Source organism: Labrus bergylta, chromosome 6 (genome assembly GCF_963930695.1).
Source record: "Labrus bergylta chromosome 6, fLabBer1.1, whole genome shotgun sequence".
Classification (NCBI taxonomy): Eukaryota; Metazoa; Chordata; class Actinopteri; order Labriformes; family Labridae; genus Labrus; species Labrus bergylta.
The window spans coordinates 18,380,284-18,392,330 of record NC_089200.1 but is presented as its reverse complement, the minus strand read 5'-3'; the positions used below and the strand labels follow the sequence as shown (position 1 = coordinate 18,392,330).

General features: G+C 39.1%; 1 protein-coding gene across 1 annotated transcript; it reads left to right on the top strand.

Moving 5' to 3' along the window:
- The first annotated feature begins 7,096 nt into the window (after positions 1-7,096).
- si:ch211-212d10.2 (uncharacterized protein LOC557710 homolog) lies at positions 7,097-11,646 on the top strand. The gene is made up of 4 exons (XM_020632179.3): positions 7,097-7,841; positions 8,072-8,187; positions 8,895-9,041; positions 10,132-11,646. The coding sequence occupies exons 1-3, from the start codon at positions 7,652-7,654 to the stop codon at positions 8,991-8,993; spliced, it is 405 nt and encodes a 134-aa protein (XP_020487835.1). The 5' UTR covers positions 7,097-7,651; the 3' UTR covers positions 8,994-9,041; positions 10,132-11,646.
- Positions 11,647-12,047: the final 401 nt, after the last annotated feature.

Here is a 12,047-nt window from a genome sequence, read left to right as displayed (position 1 = left end):
TGTGACTTTAAACATTTGATTGGTAGACATGTCCGGTTTAGTGTTGTTATAGTGATCATTGTCTCTTAGGCCAATACATGATCCCCCCAATGGAATAACAGGATTGATATATGGTTGCTGAATTTGGTTTCTGCACTTCAATTGATTTCTTGGATAAACTAACATGGAGGTATATATCTGTCAAGCTTACACCCTGGTATATGTCTTACAAAAAAGACCCTACGTCTCAAAAAGAAAAGACCCAACACACATGAAAATGATTTCTTTCGCTTACTTTATGAGATACAATTGGCCTCCATTATCCAGTCCCATATCTATCTTTTTTCCAGACTGTTACACTCTTCATAAAATGTCCTATTTGCTTTCAAGGGCCAGGGAGTACAGTATGTCTTTTTAAGAGTGCTGTTATGTGACATATGCAGATCAGTGAGGCTTGAAGAATCCTTTGGAGGAAAAATATTAGAGTTTGAGTCAGGGATAAAATCTGCAGATGGCAATTGAGGGGAAATGATTTAACCTTTCTCGATTGGCCACTTTCAAATGTAATGTTCCAGTAACAGTTGCTCTCTATTTTTCTGTCTCTAACAGGTCCCGAGCTAACTATTTTTTTTTTTATCACATCCTCAACTTTATGCTATCACTGGTCGGACTGTAGTGGATTTGTGCTTCCCGTGAAAAATGTTTTGCAGACAGCAGCATATAATGTTGTCTTTTCTTTTTTCTTTTCTTTTTTTTTTTTTAAGCTAAATCAACAAATAGCTGTAAAGACCAGTTCACAAAGTACATTTGTACAACAAATTGAAGGCAATCATCCTAGTGAAGCCAAAATATTGCTAAAGTCGATCCATCAGTGTTGAATATGAACAGTCACTGCCTCTGTTTCAACTTGGCTCCCAAGCCTCAAAGCTCAACAGTAATTGCTTTCTTTCTTTTTTTTGCAGATGCCAGACTATGCTTGCTCTTCAAAGACATTAATCCCAAAAAACCTCACCCTTCTCAACTCTTTATAATTTTTAAATATCTTCACTCTCATTCCCATTTTCTATTGACATCCTGCTGCATTGGAAATATGCAATATATATGGTAAATTTCAGTCTGGGTTGTGAAAACAACACTTTACTCAAATGAAACTGTTTCTGAGTCCTTTTCACTATTGTGTGGAGTCCCACAGGGCTTAAATCTTGGGTCTCTTGCTGTTCTCCTCGTTTGTGTCTCTTAACAGATTATTAATACATATTATAAAGTTCATAATGTGTATGTGGTCGATGTACAATTCCACTTTTCATTTCAAAACAAGTAAGGCCTTTTGAGTCTTCAGGCGGCAGAAACAAGAGACTGGACAACTTACTGACAGCTCAATTCTGATAAAATGCAAAATGCTGGATGATGTTGCCTTAGAAAAGCTCTTTAATATCATCTTGCAAAACATTGTGCCCTTTGTCATTGCTGCTCACTCCAACCTAGGTAGTCTTACCATTTATCTCAACTCAAACTGTAACACACTCTTCCTTTCACTTAATATGTCTGCTCTTCATCATCTGCAGTCAATACAGAAAGACACAGAAAGCAAATATGTGGCTGACTTTATTCCTACTGACTTGTCAACCCACTTCCTCAGGCCATGAAGATATTTGTGAGACCTGGATACAGGACCTAAAGATGGTGTCTATTCAGTCACATACATTTCTTTCTTTCAGGTTCACTTATAAGGGCACACTGAATAGAAATTCATGTTTGGCCTTTACCAAGAGGTCTAATGTGGGTATTTTTGTTACATGGTGATTACATCAGAGATTTTTAAATAGATTTCCTCAGGAAGAGGACATTTTTTACTGATAGAAAACCTTTATTTTAAATTGAATGAAAACAAGAGTCAACACATTAGGAAATAACTTTTTTAGTACTCTTTAATGGTGCTCTATGATGAAAACAATTTGCTGCAGGGGGAATTTTGCTGCAATACCAAAAGTAATGAAAGTATCTTATATTAAAGAAATGTAGTAAATAGATGTTTACTACCCCCTGTCTGACTCTTTAAATTACACTGCAGCTTACAGTAATCACCTTAAATCTCTAGAGTCTGGACCAACAGAGTGCTCCTAGTTTTTAATTAGCCACGCTAGCTTCATGGCTCTAGGGATGGTCCTCTCTGTCTGCTCCATAACTCAGTTCTACACTTAAACATCTCAAAAAACGATTTGCTAGATAGCCATTAAATTATACAGACATCATAATCCCAAGACGATGAACCTTAATACCGCTGGTGATCCCTGGACATTTCCTCAAACAACAGCTTGACATTATGATTTAAAGTCCAATATCTACACAATCATTTGCTGGATTTCCAAAATATTTGGTGCAGATACAGGTGTTGACAAAAACTTTTGATGACCCAGTGACTTTTAAATGTGGTTGATAGTTCTGTTGGTAATGACCAGTGAATGTATTGATAACTCATCCGTTTTGATTTTCTGAAGGACAGCTGAACCGACTGACGGGCCGGCAAGGTATAGCTGTTTGTCAGGAGGCTTAAAACCTGCCTCCACTCCAGCTCTTTGCTCGTCGTTAAGTTGACAGAAATTTAAATTGAGTCAGCAATACCAGTATGGTGAACGCCATCAGGCTTTGTCCACTATTTTTTAGGGTCTGTAAAATGATTAGCATCCATTTCATGCCTAAATAGTACTTTCTGTTTTCTGCTAAATATAATTTATACAGTAAGCTTGCTAACATGTTTGACTCTGAGCATGGTTAACATAACATCTCCTCAACATCTGCATGGAAGCATTGCAATTGCAACCATGTCAATATGCATTAGCATTGGCTAAAAGCACTTCTCACATAGCTACCAGCATGGCTGTGGACTCTAAAACGTGCTTATTGAATACCCAGAACTGACTGTATTTCCTTTAATCACCATAATCCAACATGATTCTTGTAATATTTATTATGACGGGTCACCTATTGAAAGAGATCTTGATCTCAATTGGTTAATTACCTCGTTAAATAAAGGAGAAAAAAACACATGTTACAGTGTAAAACAATCACCTTACAGGCATGTCATGACAACAACACCTTTGCATTCATAGTTTCGATCAAGCCTGTCTCTTCTCTTCTCGAGATGCCTCCCCTAGCAGTCCATCTACTATGCTGGGAACATTGAAGAACAAGATGTGTTGTGTCTGGATTAAATCAGGTTGGAGGACATGAGGGAAGGAATGTAGCATAGTCTGATCACTCTTGCAGACATGTATGCTGTGGAGGTGTGGGGGCGTATGGCAGACTACAGAGGAGCTCTCATGGGTACAATGAAATGATGTATTTTCTATACAAATAGGCTGGAGAAAAACACCTAAGGTTAGATATACTTGTGGGTCAAATAAGGTGTACTTAACTGAGTCTTGCCCCTTTGCAAATTGTTCCGAATCTTGCCCTCTGTTCCTAGTATTGCCCTATTGTTGCTTCATTGCATATGTACATAATAACACTGCACAATACACTTTGAATCACACTTTGCGTGTGAGCAGAAAAGCATGCTGCATCTAAATGTCATCACTAACCATTAAACATGATTGAATTACCATTACAAGAAATATTAAGGATGTTGACAGAAGTTGCTATATGTTGTCAAGTTAAGAAAATAATTCAAATGTAGACAGGAAAGAGTAGGAAGTGTCTACATTCACTCACATTTCAGCACCATCAGTCACAGCAATATGATTAAATTCTCAAACTTAAATCACAAAAGAAGCAAACAAGGCCATTTATCAAGATTAATAACTTGACTTTTTATCCCCACAAATAACCTTGTATGACTGGCAGTGAAATTGAACAGTATTCATTATACATAACTGACCCTGAAGTTTAAAAATCACAGAAATGAATCAGGCTACACAGGAGTCACGTTAAAAGCGGAGTGCCAATAAGCAGTAAGAGGTCTGCTCATTGTTCTGTTCTCTGCATATTCCCCTACTTCAGCTGAAACGTTGGTCAAATGAGTCATCTTGCCATTCACCCTTTTTCCTTCACTCATGCAGCTTTATGTTTGGAAAAAGCAAAGGATGCCTTTAGTCTACCTTGACTCCTGCCAGCAGTTTAATATTGTGGATCTGTAATGGTGTGAACAGGCATGCCATGTAATTAGATCTGATTTCTGAGAGACTTTTTAATAGGCCCTGGAGGTGCAGACACTGTTCACGAACCATGATTCGGTTTTCCAAGGTCCTGATGTGCCCATAAACACTGCTAAACAAATCAAAGAGTATAGTCTCAGAAACACTATTAAACATAGCATCCTTGCATGGCCTCCCATGTAACCAGATTTAAACATCATAGAACCTTTATGAGATCAGGAGCAGACAGAGTGGGGTTACCTCTGTGTTATCCCTAACAGAAATGGAGGGTTTAAGTCAGTTTTCTTCACCAGAGAGATTAGGCTGTATTACTTTTATTACTTGCTTTATTTAATATTAAATGTTTTTACAAGATTGGGTATGGACATTGGCTACCTTTATTTAGATTTCTCAATCTTAGGCAGGGCATACATACGATTGAACTGTTAACAACACACAGCCAAAGCTCACAAATAGAGTGCTCACACTATGTGTTAAATTGTGAAGGAGCATTGACAGTTGTAAATAAATGTTTCTTTTGAAAACTCCCACTGACAGATTTTGAAGAAAGGAGTAGAAGTTGTTGTTTAGCAAGGGGAAAGACAGTTGCTTCAATGCTTACATAGCAGAAACCTGCTGCCCCTGTACATCCCATTATTTTACATTAAAGAGCTTAGAATTGTGGGTAACTTATTTTTGCAAGGCCAACATCATTGTAGACTTATATAAGAGTGCTCTAACGTTTATGACAGGGCCTTCAACCACTTATCGTTTTCACATGAGACACCACAGAGCCTAGGGAGTTATTGGGAACGCAGGTCTCTGAGGGCAGACATTGGGACCGGGCCACGGAGTCAGTGGTGGGTTCAGTTTCCTATCCTCAAAACATCAAAGTTGAGTCTGGATTAGCATTTGAAGCGACACAAGGACATTATGGCCATTAACGGTCCACAGTTATAGCGTAACAATAGTGTTATCCTTTATGAGCTCCATTTAGAGCATTAAATCCTGCTGTCCTCATATCAGGATTTTAGACAAGAAGCACTTGAATGACATCATCTTGTTGAACAAGGAGCAAAGCAAGCAGGTAGTGGTGTTGTAAGATTGGCCAAAGCATTTGCTTAGCTAATGAAAACCATGTTGGCTGTAGAGCCGGTCTTCCAACCACCCTTGGCGGATGAATTAGGAGACTTTAGAGGGTGGTTGCTGGGTTGTGGACAAGACGAGGCTAATGATGGATGAGTTTGGGCTCCAGTCACAGTCTAATGTCTCATTGAAGCCAGATTTCTCTACACCAAATTTCGCCTCATGCAAATAGTTACACTGTCCAGTGGTCTGAGTATTGCAATGAGAAGTCAGAGAAATTTATAGACAGCCTTATCCTCCTGTGATCATTTTGGCTGTTTCTCACTGCCTGCACCTTTGTTTATTAATCCCACCCAGACTACTGATTCAAATTTTCCACAATATATCATTTTGATTTCTTTATTTTTCTTCTCTATATAAAAAAAACTCAGATCATTTGGAACTAATTTGCATTCTTTGCAGTTTTCTCACCTTTCAGCAGGCCAAAGCAGAGCTGTGGATGATGACTGTCAGTTTGTCAGTGCCACCTCAAACCTGCAGACTGTCCACTTCTCTATACTGTCTTGGCTGAAATCCTTGAGGAACCTTTTCATAGCCGCAGTGCTAAATCCTGTCATAAGTAATAGTTGGCAACAGTGCTGAAAATAAACAACTTTGGGGTTTCCTCAACACTGTATGAGCGAAGGCGTGATGATCAAAGCCTACCTGTACTCATCATCATGCCAAAACACTCCTGTCTGTTTATTACTGTTTTTCTCTCAGGTATTTCTAGAGCAATGCAACAGTATAATGCTATACTGTTTAACACTTGCCTGATGTGACAGTAGGCCTACGTCATTTAAACTTGGGATAAGTAACACTATGATTTGTGCCTACTGTTAGCTTATTACAAAAATGTTCAGTTGTTGACAATTGGAAATCTCTACAAACACAAAAAACATCACAATACTGTTCAGGACAGTCACTTGTTTTGTTGTTCTGTCAATCAGCTAAGGCTGTTAGCTTAGCACAAAACTAGAGAATTAGGTCACTTAGCTCATGTTTCTTTATTCTTGCTTTATTTATTCTTCAGTGATTTTTCCTTAACATTTAGTATTGCTGAGATCCAACTTCTGACAAAAGGCAGTATCATTTTTTGTTCCTACTCATGAAAAGTTTTCACGCCACGGTGCTCTCCCCTGTGCTCAAACAGGATGCCTTACATGACTCAGTCTCTCAAAGTGAGGAATCAGAACAAGTGGCCTCTGTTATGTATCACTCCAGTCTAGACTGTAACTCACATTACTTTTACGCTAAATTGCCAGCAGCATTATTACTGGCACAAAAAAGTGCTGGAGCCAAGGTGAATAAAAGTGGAAGAAAAGCAGATCATATGTATAGGCTAATTTTGTTTTCCCAATTTGCCAATTGGACAAATTTGTAGAGGCACAAAGCTTGACTTCTTTGGTGCCATTTATTAATTATTAATCTTGTTTGATCAAAGACAGCTGGCCAACTTATTCACAAAAAGGTGCTACTCGGGTAAATGGGCGAACAGAAGGGCATTCGGTTTTGGATGTAGCCTATTTTACTTTAAAAGTGAATTTTTATATGGATTATTAATTTTAATTTAGCCAATTAATGCATTGCAGATGGAACTTTTTTTTGCAGACAGAGATATCACAAAGTAAAAGCATATTCTCAACAACACTTTGGTATACGGAGAGATTATTGTAATCTTTTAAACTGCACTTTTAAAACTAAACCTTTTAGCCAACCAGGCTACCTGTCTGGAAGACAAAGATTATTCATGAAAAGACAATAACAGGCTTTATCACTGATAGCCTAGTTAAGAAATGTTTTGAACAATGTAGGCTGAGGTTAGTTTACTAGGCTACATAACAGGCTTATTTCCCACAACTAGGAAGACTACAGAAGCAGGTTTTTGAACAGTGAATTTATTCACAAAAAAGGACTTATCAAAAAAGGGTTTGAAACAGGATGTCTGGCTCCTTGCTTATTCAGGCTAATGATGTGTAGGCTGTAGATGATACCAAGCTCTTTGCTAAGGTTTAAAATATAAAGTGTTGTAGCCTACATCCTTGTTCTGGCAGCTGCTTGATCGTGGGGATTTTCTATTTACAACAGCTGTAAAAACATGTTTTGAACGGAAAACAGCAAAAGCTGTAGCAGTCTGTGAGGCATATCTGCGCCGCTTCTTATCTGTGAAAGTCTTTGCATCTTAAATTAACTGGAGCTTTTAGCCCGCTGCACGGCGTGTCTGTGCCCCAGCTGGCAGGATGCATCTCGGTCGGCGGAGGCAGCTCGGTCGGCAGGGCTGACCGTCGTAACTCGGCCTGCTGTTAAATATGGAATATTTTCACAGTGAGAAGTGCCAAATCCATTTTCACCGGCGGAAAAAAGCAGCTCTGTAGCAGCGCAAATTAGAAAACCAGCTCATAACGCCGGTCCTTATGGCTTCTGGCTCCGGAGACGAAGAGGGAACCACGGACGAGGCTGCATGGAGACTCATAGGCCCGACCTCGGTGCTTTCCAAGCAGCGCTGCCGGCTTATGTACTCCTCCCTCGGCTACGGCTCAGATGTCTGCCTCTTCTACGTGAGGGGGGAGTTCTTCGCAATGGATGCTCGCTGTTCCCATTCCGGTAAAGCATCAACCTATCCTCCCAAATTAATCCTTGTTCAGATCTCTAATGGCACAATTCTGCACAATACATCCCATCTGTTTCTTTTAAAAACAGCTATTCATCAATTTCACGTTTTATTCAAGACTCTCATTGACATTTTCTTCTAATGAATATATCGAGTCAGATTGTTTAGAGAGGGAAAATAACCTTTATTTAAGTAATGATGAATAGTTTCCTGTGTCTCCCAGGCGGACCTCTGTGTGAAGGGGACATTGAGGAGGCTGATGGTGTCCTGCAGGTCTTCTGCCCCTGGCACGATTATGACTTTAACCTCAGAACAGGGAAGTCTGGGACCTCCTTACAGGTCAGTAATAAAATATGCATGCCTTGTTTAAGAAAACGTTGTTTTTAGCAAGACATTTCAGATTTGTCTTGTGCTCTGCATGCATAAATTACACAATAGAAACATTCCTGAAACATAGATGCTGCAATATAATCAATGAATATGATCAAACCTGGAAAATCCCACTATACCAAGGGACAGAGGCTTTACTTGCCGGGAGTTGAGGAGAATATTGGCAGTGATATGTGGATAAATCATCCTCTAGTATTAGATGTTGGCCATCTGACTGATTGACATGGCATGAGGAATCAAAGCTCATCAGTCCGAATTAGGATTATGTTCCCCCTTTTGTTCTATCAAACATTTTTCTTCTGTTCTATTGTTAGGATACATGTGCCAATGAACAGTCTAAACAAGAGCTTGACTTTCAATAAACATCTCATCTTTTTCCATTAATCATTTTATAAACTCTTGTTCTCTCTTGCATCTCTGTGAAGTTAACTTTAAAGCAAACGAATAAAAAAAAACAAATGTTCTAATGTCTCCGAGTTCACGGGGGAGTGTGTACTTTATATTTAAGCCATTAAATCCAACATTAATTGTAAGCTTACTTGTACATAGGCAGGTTAAAGTGCTGTGTGAGTTCTAACTTCTTTACATTGAAGCTTGTGGTGGTGTGTTTGTTGCAGCTCTCATCTCTTTGTGTCTTTGTCCTCTCACTTTTACAGCAACAAGTGTATGAAGTCAAGCTTGAGGACGGGAACGTGTATGTGAAACACGCCAGTCGTCTTTCCTTACAGCCTTTTCCTGCGGACAAGAAGAGCTGAATAACCTCAGTGGGAATGATTCATCCTTCAGCCAATTTTAAAACTACGGTAACAAACCAACTCCGGCTATTTTTGAGACTTGTTCCACGAACCTAAGCCATCTGAAACATTTCAAAGCCTTATCAGCTATTTTCACAGACTGTTGCTCCTTTGAGTGCTGTGAACTTAGGACGATAACAAGAGGATTGTCCGGAGAAGACATGACATCATGAAATTGTTTCTGAGTTATTCTCGCTGGCTTCCCAGATAGAGACTTCATCACACACAGTGAACATGGAGAGATATAAGCTCACTGCTTAAATTCAGAGCAAACAGATTTGAAAATATGAAACAAAACACTATTTATTTTTTTACTTTCTGCTGATATTATAGAACTAACCAAAACATTTTATTTATTTGCTAAAGGATCTTGAAGAAAATTGCATAGTTATCTCTGGTGGAAATTACATAAAGTGACAATCAAAGTACACATAAGGTCACACTTTATATTCAAGCAGTCATATCTGCGCTTGTCATTACATCTTTTTTTAAAAGCTGCCCGTAGTTAACCTCAATACCTTTCTTGAATTTGTATCATTATTCTCAGAATTTATTCCTTTCCATTCTAATTTCACTTGTATGCATCTGCAAACAAGTCATGTTTTTGTGAGGCGTATAAGAGGTAGAGGAGTCATTACAATATATGCAATAACGCACTCCTTATCTTTAACATGCATAAAGCAAATGAGTAACAATGAGCAGATCATGAGTAACAAAACTGAGCTATTTTGACTCAACATGTTTTTTTACTCATCATTTGTGGTCTGTTTGGAAACTTGAGGTAAATACTTTCAACATGTGGATTGAAATATTCAGTTAGCCTTTTCATTTATAAAAAACATCCCCTTATTACAGTAAAAGATTTATTATTGGAGAAGTGTGATGAAGGCTTCGCTCAGCAGCTAATATCTAATTAAACTAAAATGATGTCATGTTCATTAATAACCCGTCCTGGTCTTCAATAAAGCCTCAAACCAAACAACTCACAGCCATCCTTGTTGAGTTAAAACCTTTGGAAACCTCTGGGGCAATTATTCCAGTGATGTCACGCACCAGAAAAGCCCTTTCTGTATTTCTAAAATGTTTTTAAACCTTACAGTTCCAGCAAGTAGAACACACATGAAGGGCACGGCAATTACCACTGGTAGCAGTCCCGGCATAAAGACGTCTCCATCAGCGTTTCTCACCATCCCTGGCCTGTGCTCAGACAGGTTTGTCTGTTACTGACGCAATGGGACCCAAAAGACACGGTTAGTGAGGCGCCGGAGGAGGGTTCACGACCTGAAATGCACCATTGACTGAGGAAAAATGTGTTTTTCCACTTTTGTGTGTGTGTGTGTGTGTGTGTGTGTGTGTGTGTGTGTGTGTGTGTGTGTGTGTGTGTGTGTGTGTGTGTGTGTGTGTGTGTGTGTGTGTGTGTGTGTGTGTGTGTGTGTGTGCAATGATGCGTGTATGTTTTCTTTATTCCTTAGTGGTGAGGGCAGTCACTCTGTATATTTTCTGTCAGCTCCACTCCTGGCAGAGGCACAGTGCCTGGTCTTGAAGGTGTCAGTGACAGTGTGGCTCAGCACTCTCATTTTGCTCTCTGCTGTGCCCCCTGTTGTGTAACTTTATTACAACAATAATTCCAATGGCTAAAAAAATGTCTGTGATGTGCACAGGAGGGCTTGCTGTGTGCATTATAACTCATCACCTGGAGGGTAATGGTGATACACATTGTAAATGCACTATTTTGTTTGGGTTAAAAAGTCAATGCAACCATTCTTCAGAATTCTGCACAGTTGTTGTTTTTTTCACTTTTAAATATCAACAAAACATTCAGCATAAATGTGAGTCTTTGCCATGTGTTTCCTTAAATGTATTTAATATGCTTATTTAATTGGCTTGCATTGAGTTATTAGTTTGTTGTTTGTATTTTTATTTTCTGAACATCTGTTTTGTGTGCCTTTATTGGAGAGACAGGACAGTGGACAGAGTCAGAAATCAGGTCGAGCAAAAGAGTGGGGCACCTCAGCCGCCTGCTTTGATGACTGCAGCCTCTGTACATGAGGCGTGCAAACTAACCAGCATCTGGAACCCTGTTGTTTGTTTTCTTTTCATTTTCTTCTTTTTTTGTACATACTTTATTAATCCCAGAGGGGACATTCTGGTTTACACTCTGTTATTGGGAGTCATGCTTCTCACACACAAAGGCTCAAATTACACATGCACTAACCGGACTTGTAAACACATGCATTAGAGGAGAGATGTCAGAGCGGGGCTGCTACACACTGCTACATAGGGAGTTGCCAAAGCTGTTGGGGGTTCAGTACCTTGCTCAAGGACACCTCAGCAGTACTCAGGAAAGTTACCTGTCACCTCTCCAGCAACCAGACCAACTTCCATAATTTGATCCGCAACAGGACTTGAACAGACTGCGCTGTTCTCTCCCCCCCCCCCATGTTAAAACCATCTTAGACTTGCTTTACTGGCAAACCACACTTCATGTATCAGTTTGTTGTAACCTGCCATTGCTTAACTTTCTGAACACTTTTCATTGTTGTGACTTTTGCAAAGCTGAACATTTGCCTGCATTGTTTCAGACACAAAATAAATAACTGTTTTTATGACTTAAGTATATTTGTTTTAAGTTTGTTTCATAAATATAAGACCAAAAGAAAAAGAATATGAATCAAGAGGTTTACACAAAATGATTTATTTACAGTTCCTTTTTTCTACAGTTATAGTAGATTTCGTAAAATACACAATTTACACATACCAACGTAAATCAGAGAGAAACCAACGATCAGCGTCACCATGCAATAGTTAAGTGTTTACAGAGAATAAGCAGGATTGTATCCATGTGTTGATATTACTGGAGCTCAGCTGACTTCCTAAGTACAGTGGAAAATAAAAATATCTCGAGGAAGTGGCGGAAAGGGTTCAGGATAACGGTCGAATAAATTATGTTCTCCTTTAGACCTGTGCGAAAGAGAAAAGAAATCCATTCGATCTTACACTATTTTGGTGATTTCT

Bases quoted from the DNA above. Each gene is read 5' to 3' on its own strand.
- si:ch211-212d10.2 (XM_020632179.3), top strand. From the start codon at position 7,652: ATGGCTTCTGGCTCCGGAGACGAAGAGGGAACCACGGACGAGGCTGCA. The intron at 7,842-8,071 runs GTAAAGCATCAA...TGTGTCTCCCAG, and splicing joins TGCTCGCTGTTCCCATTCCG to GCGGACCTCTGTGTGAAGGG. The intron at 8,188-8,894 runs GTCAGTAATAAA...TCACTTTTACAG, and splicing joins AGTCTGGGACCTCCTTACAG to CAACAAGTGTATGAAGTCAA.